Source organism: Sorghum bicolor, chromosome 2, assembly GCF_000003195.3.
Source record: "Sorghum bicolor cultivar BTx623 chromosome 2, Sorghum_bicolor_NCBIv3, whole genome shotgun sequence".
Taxonomy (NCBI): domain Eukaryota; kingdom Viridiplantae; phylum Streptophyta; class Magnoliopsida; order Poales; family Poaceae; genus Sorghum; species Sorghum bicolor.
The window spans coordinates 27,829,757-27,846,862 of NC_012871.2; the positions used below are offsets into that span (position 1 = coordinate 27,829,757).

The following is a 17,106-nucleotide window of genomic DNA, read 5'->3' on the forward strand; positions in this document are numbered from 1 at the left end:
AAAATAAGCTTTAGAAATCGGCCAGTGCTATCTAGACATACGTCCTACAGTCAACATTGCTCTGATACCATTCCTGTCACACCCTGGCTTTTAAAATAAGACCAGAGTCGTCATATGTGTGCCCAGGAAGTCCACACATACAACAAAGAATAGAAATATCAGAATCAATGTTATATATAGCGGAAAAATATATTTATATTAACACTTACAAACATCAGAGTACGCGGAAACAGTAGCTAGAACTTCTTAGGCTCCATTCTTCTCAGGGACGGTTGACTGGGGGCTCCGTACGCCAAGCACTTCTGATCAGCTTCTAGAAAACTCCATAGCATCTTTGTTCTTCTTCTGAGCAGCACTTTACTACACACTGGGGGTGTGGGGGGAAATAGCAAGGGTGAGTTCATGTCGAACTCAACAAGCACAGACGGAAAGTAATGACATGCAAGGCTTAAAACAAGGTAAAGCTGACTTGGTTTGACTGCGGTAGCATTTTAGTTGATCACTTTTAATTATGAATATTATTAGAACAACCTACTACTAATTATGAGTAGCATAAATCCAACCCTTAATTAGTGTAAGTAGTAATTAGCATCTTTTAAAGGACTATCCTAATTATTGTAGTAATCCAGGGATTAACCCCAATTATTAACACAGGATAGCAATCCTGCCAACACGGAATAGCCATTCCGCCAAAACATGAGGTAGCAACCTCGCCAAGATCCATCTCCAAGTATCCAGTGAATCCAATTTGCTCATCAAGTGAGGGTCTGGGCCGCTCGTGACCGTGAGCACGGCTGATATATCAGTTTTACACTCTGTAGAGGTGTGCACGTTCACTCCAAGTCATGATTCCCATTCGCTCGGGGTCGCGACTCCCCAAAACACTACCAAGGTGAGCAGGCAGGGTTTCACTACGAGACCTTTCACAGGGTCCAACTAATAGGATGCCACTCGTAAGTTTTTGCCGGGGCGCGCGGCAGCCGTGCCCATAGCAATGGGACCCCGAACTGACTGACCTTTTAATATGAATACCCAAGCTACTTCCTTACGCCTACCCGGAAAGTAACACCCTACCAACGAAGGTCCTGATAATTAGTCAAGCCAGAGCCATATAGCTTGGAGCTGCACTGTAAGTCCCAGGGGGCCGCTCCCTGACTAAGTCCTTACGGAGAGCAGAGACGGGTACGTCCGGCAAACCGGACCACCAACAGTACCCGCTCCCCCTGTCCTCAACCAAACCACGATGCTCGCAAGCACCGCAACATCTCCATCATCGAAGTGACCATTGTTCACCATTTAATCATTTATCATCATTGAAGAATTTATTAAGCAAGATCATTATTTTTATTATTATATAGATTAGATGAGTAGAGCAACTAAGCATATCTACTGTTCACTATACTACCCATGTATAAACCTAGGTATACAAGGAATATAGTAGAAGACTAGTCATGTCCTTAGGGTTTGCAGTATTAAGACACATGCAATGGAAAGTAAATGTATTTAAAGTTCATAGGTACAATATGATCAAAGCGTGCCTGCACTTGCCTTTATTCCCAGTGTATATCTGCTCAGAATTCTTCAGCTTCTTTCTTCTGATCTCCAACTTCTGCTTCGATTGTCGGTCCTCAGCTCCTGGTCTTCACTGTTGACGAACCACGCTTCTTCTACTCGAAGCAACCAAGCAACACAAACAGACAAACAACCATCACGACTAAGAACAAGCATCAATCAAAAGAAAAGCTTTGAAAGAGAGTGTACTAAACGACATGACTTATTGCTACGATCGAGACAACGCAAGAACGATTGAGAACGGAGCTATAGCTAATCGGACACGATTATCGAGGCTCGAAGTGTAACGGAGAAGACAACTATACGTTGGTCGTATTTTATGAAAACAGGTGATGGATTATTCAAAGAAATATCTGAGGGTTGAGTTGACAAAATTATAAAGAATTATAAAGGTTAGGACTAAATGTTAGTTATATTCTAATTATAAACAATTATATATACCATAGAAGTCACTTTATCTTTTATACCTTAGAAAACATATAATTGGTGACATAACTTATACAAAGCACTTATGAAAAGAGATTAGACTAAGTAAGTCACACTTGAACAGATAATTCACATTGACATTAATCATATTAATATTTGTTTAAGAAAAACCAAAGTTATAAACTTAAATTACTTGTTTAGATTAGAAAAGGCATTTAATTAGCATCAATTATTTTATATTTATGGTGAAAACATAAAGTGTCAAACACCGCAGATGTCATGGCTAACGCGTAGTTTATATCGAAATGAACCTATCGCGACAAGAACGGGCTCAATCGGAGTTAAAACGCGCATTGTATGGCCAAAACTAGATTGGTGGCAAAAATTGTGAATAAACATAACTAACTTCCGTATTTTAAATAATTAAAATAGAATTAAAAACGCAATTTGGATTAAATCTACAAATACCAGCGGCGCCAGGGGTTAATCTGCTAAAAACAGGACTTAAATCTAATTACTTTTGAACTGGGATGGACTGCGGGTTGAATACCAAAAACTGAAGGGGCTTTTTCGCAAAACGGCCAGGGCTGACCGCGTCTGGCCTGTTGACCGGCCACGCGGCGCTTGGGGACTGGCCGGTCCACGGCGCGGGCTGTGGACCGGGGCGCGGCGAGTCCATGGTGGACCGGGGAAGGCGCGGGGGCGGCGGGGGTCGGGTCCACGGTGGACCGGCCGTGCGGGGGCAGAGCCGCGGTCCATGGTGGACCGCGCGCGGGCAGGGCACGCGCCGGCGGCGGGGCGCATGCGGCGGCGCCATTGGCGGCGGGCGGGAGCTCGCCGTGGCGGCGATGCGGGGCACGAGAAGTCACGCCGAGGGCTCGGGCGGGCGCGGCTCGATGCGACGAACGCGACAGGGGGCTCACCTCCACGAGTTGATGACGACGAAGAGAAGGCCGACGGCGGCGAGCTTCGAAAGGCGGCGGCGCTCGGGATTCGGTGAGTTGGCGGCTAGGGTTAGGGCTTTGTGCAGGCGGCTAGGGTTCTAGGGGCGCGTGCGGGCGACCGAGGAAGGCTTTTAAAGGGGCAGCGAACTTTGGTTCGCGTGCGGGCGCGGAATCCGGGGAGGAGGTGGCGGCTGTTTCCGTCTCGGACGGAGGTAGGGGAAGACTCCCTGGCAGGTGGGCCCCACCTGCGGGACCCACGCGTCAGCGGCTGCGGGTGGAGTGGAGCTGGGCTGGGGGCCCGGCTGGGCCGCTGCTTGCCCACGCGGGCAGAAGGCGGGGGAGAGGGGGAGGCGCGGGGCGCTGGGCCGAGAGCCGGCCCAGGTGAGGGCTCTCCCTTTTTCTTTTTTTTATTTTTGTAAAACAGAAATTCTCAACTATTTTATCAACCAAAATTCCGAACTATTTTCAAACCAAAATTCAAAAATAAATTTGAATCAATACTTAGGAATTATTTTGGAATTTTATTTGTAGACTATTTTGAAGTCTAAATATATTTTAGTTTAAACACATTTCTAAATTATTTTCCAACTCGAATTTGAATTAGTTTTAAATAGGACTTTTGGAGTTTTATTTTTCCGAAAACCAACACGACCTAAACGCGGCTCTCTATAAATTTTGAAAATTTACTTCTCTCAGACAAACAAAACTAGAGCACAAAGCACACATCAAAACCAAACACCCTTCACTTATCACTTATCTTTATAAAAGTTTTAAAATTTCACATTTTCCTCATTTCATAAAAACAATAATTAAAAAATCTTGTAATATTTTTAAAAAAATTTAAATCCTTATTTAATTTAATGTTTTCTAATAACAATCAAAAATTAAAAATTTTGGAGTGTTATAACATTGGGACAAAAAACTCTATGTATATATGTGTTACGAATTTTGTACATATAAAACTATATATATATAAAGCTTTTTACATATCTATTTAATTTTTGATGTGGCCTATTCATTTTATTATAGGCAAAGCTTAATTATTAAGCTAAGCCTATAATTTTCATTTATATATGCTTAATATGCGTGTAATATAAATATATTATTGTATCAGCAAAAACATGTATTGAAAAACCTATTATTATATATTATATAAAAACAATAAACAGAACCGAAGAAGTGAAAAAAAAAGAAACCCAATACCAACCGGTGTTAAAGGGGGGGCTTTAGCCCCGATTACCCGAACCGGGACTAAAGGGTGGGCCTTTAGTCCCGGAAGGGCAGCACCGGCTCGGGAACTGGGGCAACAGGCCCTTCCCGACCGGTGCTAATGCCCAAACGTGTGGCAGTGCGAGTGCCAACGGCGACACAGTGGAGGATTGAGGTCGTCGACACCAGTGGGGGACGTGGGGTAGCAAGGGTGCGCGTGTGGCTATGGGGCGGTTGGACGGGATTGGGAGGAGCGGACCGGAGGATTGGTGGAAGGGGACGGTGGAGTGCAAACGGTGGGAGGGGGAGGCAGCATCGCCGCGCCGAGGGGAGGAGGATTCATGACTTCTTGGGGAGTCGCGACCTCGCATCACGCGTGTGGGTGCGGCTGGTGGCCGGTGGCCAGTTGGACGCTAGATAGGTAGTTATTAGGGTTTGTGTCTCTTGGGCCACATTGGGCTTCTATGCTATGCTGGGTCAATATTTGTTGGATTTAGTTATCAGGCTTTAGCGACCGATCCTCAAATCTATACCTATTTATAAAAGGAGAAAATTTCAGTCCGTCCCTTTTCCTATCCGCTCGCCCTGTCCGTCTTCCGTCGCCTCCCGATGCCGTCCGCTTTAATCTGGTTACAAAAGCTGGTGTGCGGACGCGAGCCCAGACACTTCGAGAGAGAGGTGGGCCACGTGTGCCAGCTCGGCACGGTCCACGTATACTACATGCGACGTGCGAGTATTTCTGTATTTTTTTATTTTTTTCGTGAAAAGGAGTATCTCTATATCTGGCACACATACAATACTCCATGATGCATGTTTAAACTTATTTGGTGTAATGCTGGAGTTTGATATACGTACTATTCTCGACTGTTTTAGGAGTTGAATGACTAATTTTTGCCCTCGTCGCAAAAAGGAAAAACTATTTTTTGTTGAAGTAAAATTATGAAAAATCACAAAATTTAGTCATCAATCAATTCATTATAAAAAATTTAGCATACCAATGTTTATGTCCAAGTTTTAGCAAGTCACAAGAAACCTCTTATATCTATACCTATTTATAAAGGGTAAACTTTCATTTTGCTCCGCTCGCCCTGTCCGCCTTCCGTCGCCGCCCGATGCCGTCCGCTTCAATCACTTGTGGAGAGGAGAAAAAGAATAGAATCTTTTCTAGACTTTCTATTATGTTACTTTTCTTTTATACTTTAATTTGGCTAAAAATTGATAAATACGTAGTAATTCATAAAAAAATCTAAAAATTACAAAACAAATTTTGTTCAACTCCACATATGCAGTAAACAAAAATATCATAAATTTTAGTATATTTTTTGCTAGAGATGCTTAATTATGCTTTTTAGCGTAAAATTGAAATTGTAGTTATCTTGCTCTAATTATTATCAAAATTTTATGGTAGCCTATTTGATGTGATTCTTGATTTGTGATAAATTAAGTTTTGACACCATTCCTGCATATCTCACTGATTTATTAATTTACCTAGATTTATGCTTGCTAAATAGTTTACAATCAATTTAAGTATGTAAAAATATAAAAAAGATGCTTCCATTACCTTTACATGATGTATTATTATGCCATATGAACACTTCATAAGCTCATGTGTTTATCCATACATTTATCTGATATATCATATTTCATAAGAATTGTAATCTAAATAAAAAATAAAGCTAGCAACAAACTTCTCATGTTTTAATATAATACTAAGGTATATTAAGAGGTAATATGAGAATAAGATAAAGTTTGCCTAGTTTCTATTTTTATTATTAAATAAATATGTCTCCAAGCTATATATTATTGTAAATATTAACTATCTAATACCATAGATGTCATGGTTATCAATAAAATAAATTATAGACTTTAAATTTTCTAGATGTCATGGATATCAATAAAATAAATTATGGACTTTAAATTTTATAAAAAAGGATAAATATAATAAATATGTAACATTATGTTATCACTTTCTATGACCATTTGATGTTTTTCTCTCGTTGCAACGCACGGGCATATTTGCTAGTGATAAATCAAAATAAAAATAGTGATCGATGATCCGTTGCAAAAACAAGAAATAGCAACCAACAATCTGTTACAAACTTTTAGCGACTGATACCCCATTGTTATTTTGGTACTTTTAGTGACTCACCTCTGATGTTATTTTTGGGTTGTGGTGTAGTGTGATTTCCTGTAGCGATATGTCAACTTATGTGTGGAAATTTTGTTCAATTGGCTGATATTCGGTAGGTTGCTAGTGAGTATGCAAAGATAGAGCCTGTTTGGTGTACCCCTACACACGTCATGCCGTAAAGTGCGGTGGACGATTCGTCCGACACACATTTGACAAGCTCGTGGCAACAAAATGAACTGGCTGTGCGTGGCAAAGCGCCGGCGGCGCCAAATCTGCGGCAGCTAACTAAACACGCAAACTTCTGGCTGCGAATCAAATGCACCCTAAGTTTTAGAGTTTTGCTCAGATGATCTTCAGTTCAAAAATTATATGCATCTTAAGGCATATGGTCATATGGATACTTAATTAAAATTAATTTCATTTGGATCTTAACTCGGGCTGGACCTGTTCGTGTCCAACTCAACTCCAGCCGCATCCCACCCCAGACCAAAGTCATTGTAGATCTGGAGTTACCCACTCACGCACATCACTCCCTTCATTTCTCGTGGAACTGGAGAGGTGATGAACATGCACCTTTCTTCATCGGTAAAGATGACTGTAGCCACTTCTTAAACTCACCATCCATTTTAATTACAAAATCTACCCCTCATTTTCTTTCATGTTCATCTCCCACCTAAAATGGGATGCACTGAAATAAAAAAAAAAATCAAGAATGACAAGTATGAACAAATTACGCACTGGTCTTCACTGCTTGTTCCTCATCCTGCTCCCCGTCTCCTCCGGCGTCCTCTCCTTCCTCGCTACAGGTGGTGTATTGGTTGACACCGACAACGACCTGGTCATGGCAGCGGCTGCTGTTCCATCGGCTACCCGGGTATGGTCACGGCGTGGTATGTGCGCGTCGTCTGACTTGTGGACAGCAGACGATGCTGGTTCTTCATCTTTGGTTCTCGCCGCGAGCTGGGAGATGACGCCGACGGAGGCCCGATCTCCGGCGCCCCCGTCAGCAGCATTGCTGCCGCCAGCTGCGGCACCGATGGTCCTCTCCTGCTCGACGAAGAGAAGCTGCACAATGGTCCGCAGTGGCAACCGGTCGTTGGCTATCGCCTGCGCCCGCACGTCCGGCGACATCTTCCGGCAGTCGATCAGGCGGCACAGACGCTTCTTGTCCGCCTTGCTCAGCTCCGGGTGCTCCTGCACGCCGTACGCACGTCGCAATATATTGACAACCTCAAATCCGGCATAGAAGTTTACACATACATGTTTCTTTGAGCTTTATTTCTGACCTTGAGATAGATATCGATGGCGTAGTAGAGGCCGTCGTGGTCACTGCGGGCGATGTCCGGCAAGCATTCGACGAGGTGAACGAACTTGCCGACAGGGAAGTCGCGGTCCAGCGCGATGGTCTGCAGGTACTCGTCGAAGATCCTGGCGACCTTCGTCATGGTGGCACTCATCCGGCGGCGCTCCTCGGCCGCAGCGGGCCGCTGGAACTGCGCCAGGAAGTGCTCCAACACAGCCTCCAACGCGCCGACGTCGTACGTCTCCGGGTCCGACGGCAGCGGGATGAGCAGGTCCGCCGCCCTAGCCTCGTTGAGCTGGGAGGCGGCCTGCCGGATCAGCTGCGCGCGCGTGGACGACGACGCGCTGACGTAGTTGGCCACACGCAGCAGCCTAAGCAGGAAGCGGCCGGTCACCGACCCCGTTTCGCTCGGGATCATCGTGACGATGGACTCGACCACGCGCCGCTGCTTCGCCACCAGCGTCTCCTCGGCGGCAGCCGAGGTCTGCGGTGCTTGGTGTAGGACGCCGCTGCTGCCAACGTGAAGCGGGTCGACGAGGTGCTTGCACGCGTAGACGTGCAGCGCCTCGCCGATGAGCGGCGGCGGGAGCTGGCTCGACGCGCGCACGGTGCAGATGACGGAGCGGAAGACCTCGATGTCCAGCTCGGAGATGTCCTCCGTCCACCAGTCCTTGGGGACTGACTGGTGGGGCTTCCTCGTGTTGTACCCTGGCCTAGTGTACGTGTAGGACCACGTGACCTTAGACGGCGGCATGAGGATCTTCTCCACAACGGAGTCGATGCAGGGCTGCACAATGCGGCTCTCGCTCCAGCCGGAGATCTGCCACGCCGCCTGCAGCGCGGCGACCGTGTCCTTCCACCCCAGCAGGACGCAGGAGTCGAAGAAGGTCTGGAGCTTGGCCACCAGGTTGCCCTTGGCGACAACCTCCGTCATCCGGAGGAACCGCGCCGCCAGCATCGCGGACACCATGTTCCCGGCGCTGATGCTGATAGAGATGCCGTAGCAGAACTTGGCGCACAGCTCGAAGGCCTCCTCGCCGCCAGGGATGTCGTGTAGCGCCACGGGCACCGGCTCCTCGTCGCCGTCGTCGGTGTCGGAGCAGAGGCGCTGCAGGAGGCCGCACTTGAGGAGCAGGGGGAACTACAGGTAAACAACACCTGAAATCAAGAGGCTCATTGGAAAAGGAAAGGGGCCAGCCCAATCCACAACATACAATTCGCTTCTTTCTTTGTGTCACCACTCCACAACACCCTGATTCATAAATCGTGAACTCAAGTTATCTGATACCCAGTTCAAGCCTTCAAGGTACTGGAAATCGCAAAATGAACCAGAACTTGTGAGAGTTTTGTTGATTCTTTATTAATAATACGACCAAAACCAGCAATATGGGGCATGGGCCTGCTCTTGGTTCATAAAAACAGAGTGTGCTTCAGAACCTTATCAACCCTTGAAACTAGCCTACTAGAAGCAGATCATAGATTTCACCACTTGATGACTTGACGAATTGCCAATAAACTACCCACTTCTGTGGCATACACGAGACAACCTAGTGAAGAACTGGACAATCTATTCCGACTAGGTGTGCCTGTTATTATTCAGAAAGAAGCTTTTGAAGCGTGTATCTGAACAAGCGCGAGATGGCTATTCTTTATGCCATTGCGGCCGGTTCAGCGAGTGAACTATGACAATCTTGCCAAAGCAGATCCTCAGGCCTATGAACCAAGAAAAAATCGTTCCTCATTAAGCATTTTATTAGCTACCAGTATAAACAATGATAGAATTACTTTGATGCCATCATTAGACTTTGATCTGCGCTAATCATTGCAAGCGGCGACTCAGTAAAGGTGCCTCAGTTCATAGCACGACTAGATCCGTGACAATGCCTATGGAATGAAAGTGGCAACATGTGAAGCAATGAAGAGAAAGATGGATCAAGTTCATGGAAGGCCTTAATTTTTTGGAGTTTTTGAAAAAGGTAGTGAGGCCAATGAAATCTTTTAGCATTTACAAGTGGTTGCAGGCTTGCAGCTGCAGTTGATTGACAGGAATATGTTTTCTCAATCAACTTTGTGCTTTCAGTGTAGAGCAGATCCTTTCAGGGCAGATGTTCCTTGCATTGCATCAGATTGATACGGGTATTTCAGTTGACTTGCATGTTCCTAGAAACTACTTTTGGGTCACTGAAACGAAGACAAATATATATCTGTCTCAAAACTTCGAAAAGAAACGATGAACTATTTGATCAGCACTCGTCGAAAAAAATGTACGGGAGTGTTTCATAAGAGGAGAGGATGATCACCTTTTTTTGCATATAAATAGGAAAAAATCCGTACCTTGTGTAGCTGATACTTGGTGTTGTTGACATGGATAATGAGATCGGCGGGTATGTCTGAGACTACTGACCTGACAACGCATAACAATTCAGAACTGTTTAGTAACTGTAACAATTTTTAGAAAAGCATTTGATTTGACGTGGAAAAAATTTGATAACTTTCTTATAAAATGCAACATCCTACATGACAGTTACCTGACTGCTTCTTCGGTATGGAATGTATCAGGTTTTGTACCAAGCTTCATGTACTTCATTGTGATATATTGTTCACCTAGTCCTGGTAATAACATAAGATCACTTAATCCACTGCCAGGTGTAGCTGAATTACTAGTCCAGGTCAACATAATTAAACTAAGAGGAGCATCAAAATTAGTTGAACAGTCGGTTTCCTTCATTTTCACGGAAAAAACAGAGATTTTTTAAAGACCACGCCCTGCGTGTATTTCATTAACAAGGACCAGAGTTTAGAAGAACAACAGGTTACACGGTAACCACAAACGGAAAACAAAAAACCAACAAACCAGAGCCATGCTAAGACAACACACAGCCAAGGTTAGGCAGTAGCCAAGGCGGCTAGCCGGGAGAATACACAGCGGGAGATTGCACAGCGGGAAAAAACAGAGATGACACCATGTTGATTGTTTCCTTTCATAATAAAAAAGAAACACTCGCAAAAAAAGATATCTTGTTGCAAGGATTTGCAGCAAAAAGCTCAGCAGTCAGTCACTGAATATATCCAGAACACTGGCAAGAACACAGCAGCTGGACTCGCAATCAGTGCACATAAAAATCTTAAATCATCCAAGACTTCACACTAATTCATTTGATTGGGAAATTCTTAGATCCTGCTACAAAATAAACATGAAAAACGTGATAAAAACACAAGTACAAAAATGGCAGTAAATTGTTCAAAACTTCCAAAACTCAAGAAAAGCTTTCTTGCAGCAAAACAGATGTGCTGTATGATGGTAAAGTGGATCCATACCTTATGAATTGAAAAGAAAAACTCTGAAATCTTAAGATCTGTGCCAGCTAAAAAGCTGGACCTGAAGCCCATGGAAAATGTGAGATGACAGGGGTGTGGCCCTTCTCATGTGGAGAAAAAGCGCAATCGGCCACTTCCAATATATATACACTCTAGGAAGAGAGGAGCTTTCAGGACCACATTTCCCATTGTGTGTGTGTGCCGTGCTCTTTCTTGATAACTAGCTTTGGCTGAGCCCCATAGCCCATCCTACCTCTCTCCGTGCTTTCGTCTTCGTAATATCTTGGCGAAAGAGGGTATATTATTGAGATGTTTCTTGCATGCACTTGTTTGTTTGGAGTTTATGGAAGCATGACTACACAGCTAGAGAGTCACACATGTACATGATGGCGTATTAAGGGTCTTGTGGATTGATTAGGCTGACTCACCTTTTGTTGATAGTGTAGTGCTGATGTGACCTGTGTGCAGACCACACAACACACACACACTCGTAATCCAATACAGAGACAGGTTGCTGGCCACATTAGTGACAAAGTTGTGAGTGGCAGATCAAGCCTCATTAGAGGCAGATTTTTAAGGAAGCAAAAAAATCCAGGATAAGGTAATTTAGATTTTCTTCAAGTGGTAGACGCTATGTACTACCTGGTTGATAGTGAAAATAAAAAAAATATCCATCCATGAGTTTTGGGAGGAAAAGAAAAATCCAGAAGGGCAAGATTTCTAGGAGCTGGAATCCCCTGAAATCTAGTGGTCAGTTTTGTGCTTGTGCACCTAGCAACTAGCATCTTCCCACCAGTGCCCAAAGCATCAAGGCATTAGGGAAGACATATGGGACCTCCATGCAACTCATGTCCCTGGAAGCCTCAGCATGCACCAAACTCCAGCATGTAGCATAAACATGTATAGAGAGAGAGAGAGAGAGAGAGAGAGAGAGAGAGAGAGGGGGGGGGGAGAGATTGAAAGGCAGGAGGACAAACAGTGGTGATGGCACTAATACCCTGTGCTGCTTTCAGATGTAACAGTGCAAGCTAGTAGCTCACCTCAAGCAGGCCTCACCCCACAAGGCTCCACCAGACATGCAGCACTGGTTGCTTGCTGCTCCACTCTCCTTTCTGCTTATTACTCTTTTTTCTGAACAAGATGTTGGCAACTTGGCATGACCCCAGTGTCTATTTATGCATGCAGGCTTGCCATGAGCAGTTTGAGCTTGGACATACGAACAATGGATGAATTTGTTCGGTTTGCTTTCAAGTATACCAACAGTAGTCTCAAGTTTCGCGGAGATTGCGACGCGCGCCTTTCGGTTTCTTCGAAATACTGAATGAGCCCCTTAACTAGAGGGATGTGGACTGAATGTCTGAAATGAACATCAAGCGCAGGTAGCATCACGGATTGCATGCCAGGTTCATTGCAACTGAAAGGGGGGTTGGTGTGGGCAGGGAGAGAATTCCATGCATATCATGATGGAAAGTATTGGACCATGCGCGACACAGGGATTTAATGTTTGCATGATGCAGCTGGTGCCATGGCAAAATTGGTACAGGTAGTATTCAATGAATCAACAGCTAATTCTTTTTTGGAAAATTCTTGAAAGATGGATAGAAAATGCAAAATAATTTATATATATGAACGTACGCGTGTCGACTGTGGCAATTAAAGAGCATTACTTTTCTAGCATGGGAGAAGTGCACTCCGTTGACGTTTTTTATACCTCAAATAAAAAATTGAATAACCCCTGCATGTGCATATTAAAGTTGGCTGCAGCCAGCGATTCAAGAACCACCAAGGTCATACCAAACATTAATTTGTTTCGCGAAATTAAAATTGCTGAGAAACTAAAAACCATCTTGCTATGTACTTAGATAAGTGTATAGCAAAACTTGGCGATCAGTGTGATCATGGTGTCGTTGCAAGGCTAATCATCCTCACAAACTCGCCACCTGGATCTAGAGCTCTGTGATGATCGAGAAGCAGGCGTTTATGGAAGCAAAATGACAGTTCTCGGGGAGAGAGAGAGAGAGAGAGAGAGAGAGAGAGAGAGAGAGAGAGAGAGAGAGAGAGAGAGAGAGAGAGAGAGAGCGCTTACCTCAATTAGGATTCGCGCATGCTGCACCTTACAGGGGTCTGCTTGGAGGCTCTCTTTTTGATTGTGTGTTTGTGTTGAGAGAGAGAGAGAGAGGTTGGTCCTGCAGTATGAGGATCGGAGTGTAGAGACGGTGGGTTTAGGCCTCTACGAGCTGACGAAGTTATATGGACGGAGGCCACAAAAAGCGAAAGATGCTGGCAATCGAGAGATATTTCCCTCCGTCAAAATGTCTCCCTCCCTCGCTCTCACATGCATGTTCTAGTTCTACACACAAGGCCTTGTTTAGTTGGTAAATTTTCTTTTTGGTACCGTAGCACTAACTACGCTTAAAAGATTTGTCCTACAAATTATAGATAAACTGTGTAATTAATTTTTATTTATATTTATATTTAATACTCGATGCATATGTCAAAAAATTCGATGTGACAGAAAATCATGAAATTTTTTTTGAGAACTAAATAAGGCCTAAGATTCCACTTCTTGTTGGGTGAAATGTATCATGAGGGAGAGAGAAAGGCCAGGATCTTCATGGCCCCACAAGTCGGCGGAGGAAGCTTCAGTTAGATCGATCTCTCAATAGCTAGGCCAGGAAATAAAGCAGCATGATTATATTAGTCAAGGAAGAAAACCATGTTGGTTTATTTCTCATTCTTCTGTATATATTAGATGCAAAATGGTTTAATTTATCTCTTAGTAGAAAAGTTGCTGTTTAACGGCCTCAATTAAATCTAGTTGTACCATTTCAATCGTAAAATAACTTTCAAAAGTACACATCCATTCGATTGCCCCTCGATTACAGATGTTCTTTATTAATTAATTGCAATGGGATGGATTAGTCGTCCTTTTTGCTAAAGTAACGTAGTTGTACAGAGAGCTACTGTACATAATTTTCATGTACGTATTTCCACCAGCAGATCATTAAAGCATTTCGTCTATCACGCACCTCTCCACATGTCAATTGTTCAAGTACGAGTAAAATATATTCTTTTACTTAAAACATTAACTTTCAGAGGACCTACTCTGAGGGTCAGTTTAATTCGCACCTGGAAAGTTTTTTTGGTACTGTAGCTGATGGGATTGCGGATCCTCTCGAAGTTGCTCTTGCTTGATTATATCAATATATAGTTTATTGATATTTATATCCTTTTTACTCCACCTATTTTGCTAAATAAGTTATCTGAGACCAATATAAATTGTAAATACAAAGATAACTGAACTTATAAAGGTAACTGAGCTAATAAAGATAACTGGGTTGGCACTACTATAGAATGAGGCAATGGTCGATGCCCAAAATCGCCAAAAACCTCGGTATTTTTGCGGCCCGGGCTAAAGGCCCCTTTAGCACCGGTTTGTAACACGGGCCGGTGCTAAAGGGTCCTGCCCAACGGCTACTGACAGGTGCTGTCGCGGCAGGGACCCTTTAGCACCGGTGTTACCAACCGGTGCTAAAGGGTCCCCTTTAGCACCGGTCAGTGCCATGGGCCGAGGCAAATCCTTTAGCACCGGTTCGTGGCACCAAACGGTGCTAAAGGTGACCCTTTAGCACCGGTTTGTGCCCTGAACCGGTGCTAATGGTCCGGTTTATAGGCCGCGGCTACCTCCTCCCCTCTGCTTGGAGATCATTCGAAACCAAGAGCACCATTGTTGTTCTTAGAGCTTCCATTTTGTTGTTCTTGCTTGTTCTTCCTTTGTTCTTCATCTCCGACGCCCATCGTTGATCTTCTTTGACTCCGTCATCGTCTCTTCGTGCTTGGAGGTGACTAACTTCATCCTTTCTTGTCTTTCTCATGTTATTTTTAGCTTGTGATTTTCCCATTATTTTTAGCTCAAATCCACTTTGTTATTTTGAATCATTCACTTGAATTAGTATTCATATATATATATCATATCTTATGGTTGACCTAGTATTATGTAGTTTGCAAGAATGAATTATAGTATCTTTTAATGATCTTAGAAAGTAGGATAGTTCAAATTAATTGGTTTGTAAATATCACTTGATAAATTTTTATTACTACATAATGTCCATTGTATAATTTAGAAAATTTATTGAAGTAACTAGACAAATAAAGGATATTATTAGGTTCTTCTTTAATCATACATGTTTACTAGTAAATGTGGAATTTATAATTGTTTAAAAATTGAGTATGGATAGTAGATGGCAACCGTGACCGGGTCTTCAGTCTCTCAACGAGTTTAAAAGTGATACCGGCCGGAACTCCCTCTCATTACTTGTGGCAAGTGTGGGCAGAAGATTGTGATGGAGTACAAAGTGTCGAAAGAGGGAGTAAATAAGGGTCATATATTCTACAAGTGTCCGGATAGTAATGTGAGTTATTTCTAGACATTTGCTTATATATGTGCTTATTTTTTTAATGATATTAATTAAACTTTTAATTCTCTCTTTTAATTTCAGTGGGACGGTACCGGCGGATGTACAGGTTGGTACTGGGAGGAAGAATACATTCAACACATCAAGAAATCTTTTGCACAGGCGGTTGAGGCTGAAGGTGATGAGGCGGTGATCCGGCGAAAGAAGTTTAATGATGTTGATCAAGCGAATGATCTATCTATTATAGTTGGGATCGGATGCGAACTAATTATATTGCTTAAGTACATTTTAGTTTTGGTTTTTTAGTGCTAGTTGCGATTGTATTTGTTGTAGCCAAGCTTGCTTGAATTAAGCAACTATGTGTGTTAGACATGTTGTGCAATAAGATGAGAAACTATATGTGCATGGTTTTCATAATATATATGTTATATTTTATGTAGATGGTAACACGTAATTGGATGTATAATGCCAATCGGCTTTCCGAAGAGTTCATTAATGGCGTGCACTATTTCTTAAGTGTGGCCGAGACAAACAAGAGAGACGGTTTCATATGTTGTCCATGTGTTGTGTGCAAGAATTTAACGGAATATTCTAACTCAAGAACTCTTCATTCGCACTCATTAAAGTCTGGTTTCGTACCAAACTATATTCGTTGGACCAAGCATGGAGAAGCGGGATTATAATGGATGAAGGTGAAGAAGAAGAAGAAGAAGAAGAATTGGACCACGCCAACATTATTGCTCAGTACGGTGGCTTCAATGATGTTGCAATGGGTGGAGATAATGAAGAAGAGGTAGCAGCAGAAGATGATCGGGGCGACGATGCTTTTGGTTATGACATCTGTTATGCACAAAGAGAATGTGAAAGTGAGAAAGAGAAAGCCAAATTCGAGCGCATGCTAGAGGACCACAAGAAATCGCTATAACCCACCGCTGAAGAGGGGCAAAAAAAGCTAGGTACCACACTGGAATTGCTGTAATAGAAGGCAAAGAATGATACATGTGACAAGGCATTTGGGCAGTTATTGAAGATCATAAAAAAGATGCTTCCGAAAGGCAACGAATTGCCCACCACTACGTATGAAGCAAAACAGGTTGTCTGCCCTTTGGGATTAGAAATCTAGAAGATACACGCATGTCCTAATGACTGCATCCTCTACCGTGGGGAGGAATACAAGAATTTGGATGCATGTCCAATATGTAAGGCATCACGGTATAAGATCAGGTGAGATGATCCTGGCGATGTTGAGGGTGAAGAACGTCTTTGGAAGAAAATTCCTGCCAAGGTTATGTGGTATGCTCCTATAATACCACAATTAAAATGTCTGTTCAGAAACAAGGACAATGCAAAGTTGTTGCGGTGACATAAAGAAGACCATAAGATAGACAATATGCTGAGACACCCTGTCGATGGATCCCAGTGGAGAGTGATAGACAGAGAATTCCTAGATTTTGTAGATGATGCTAGAAACTTGTGGTTCGCCTTAAGTACAGATGGTATGAATCCTTTTGGGGAGCAGAGCAGTAGTCGCAGCACTTGGCCAGTTACTCTATGTATCTACAACCTTCATCCATGGCTATGCATGAAGCATAAGTTTATTATGATGTCGGTGGTTATCCAAGGACCGAAGCAACCTGGCAACGACATCGATGTCTACCTAAGGCCATTAGTTGAGGAACTTCAACTTTTATGGAGCAAACTAGGGGTTCACGTGTGGGATGAGTACAAACAAGAGCACTTTCACATGCGAGCATTGCTGTTTGTAACAATCAATGATTGGCTAGCTCT

General features: G+C 43.4%; 1 protein-coding gene across 5 annotated transcripts; it reads right to left on the reverse strand.

Moving 5' to 3' along the window:
• On the reverse strand, positions 6,677-13,168 carry LOC8063425 (BTB/POZ domain-containing protein At5g47800). Of its 5 annotated transcripts, XM_021454890.1 has the most exons (6): positions 12,990-13,168; positions 11,944-12,260; positions 10,114-10,195; positions 9,920-9,989; positions 7,569-8,726; positions 6,677-7,476 (listed from the first exon to the last, which is right to left on the reverse strand). In XM_021454890.1, exons 3-6 carry the CDS (start codon positions 10,170-10,172, stop codon positions 7,027-7,029), a joined length of 1,737 nt encoding a protein of 578 aa, XP_021310565.1. In that variant the 5' UTR covers positions 10,173-10,195; positions 11,944-12,260; positions 12,990-13,168; the 3' UTR covers positions 6,677-7,026. The 5 variants fall into 5 exon arrangements, with proteins under 5 accessions (XP_021310565.1, XP_021310564.1, XP_021310563.1 ...); XM_021454889.1 differs by lacking the exon at positions 11,944-12,260 and having other exon boundaries at positions 12,990-13,167; XM_021454888.1 differs by lacking the exons at positions 11,944-12,260; positions 12,990-13,168 and adding an exon at positions 10,904-11,889.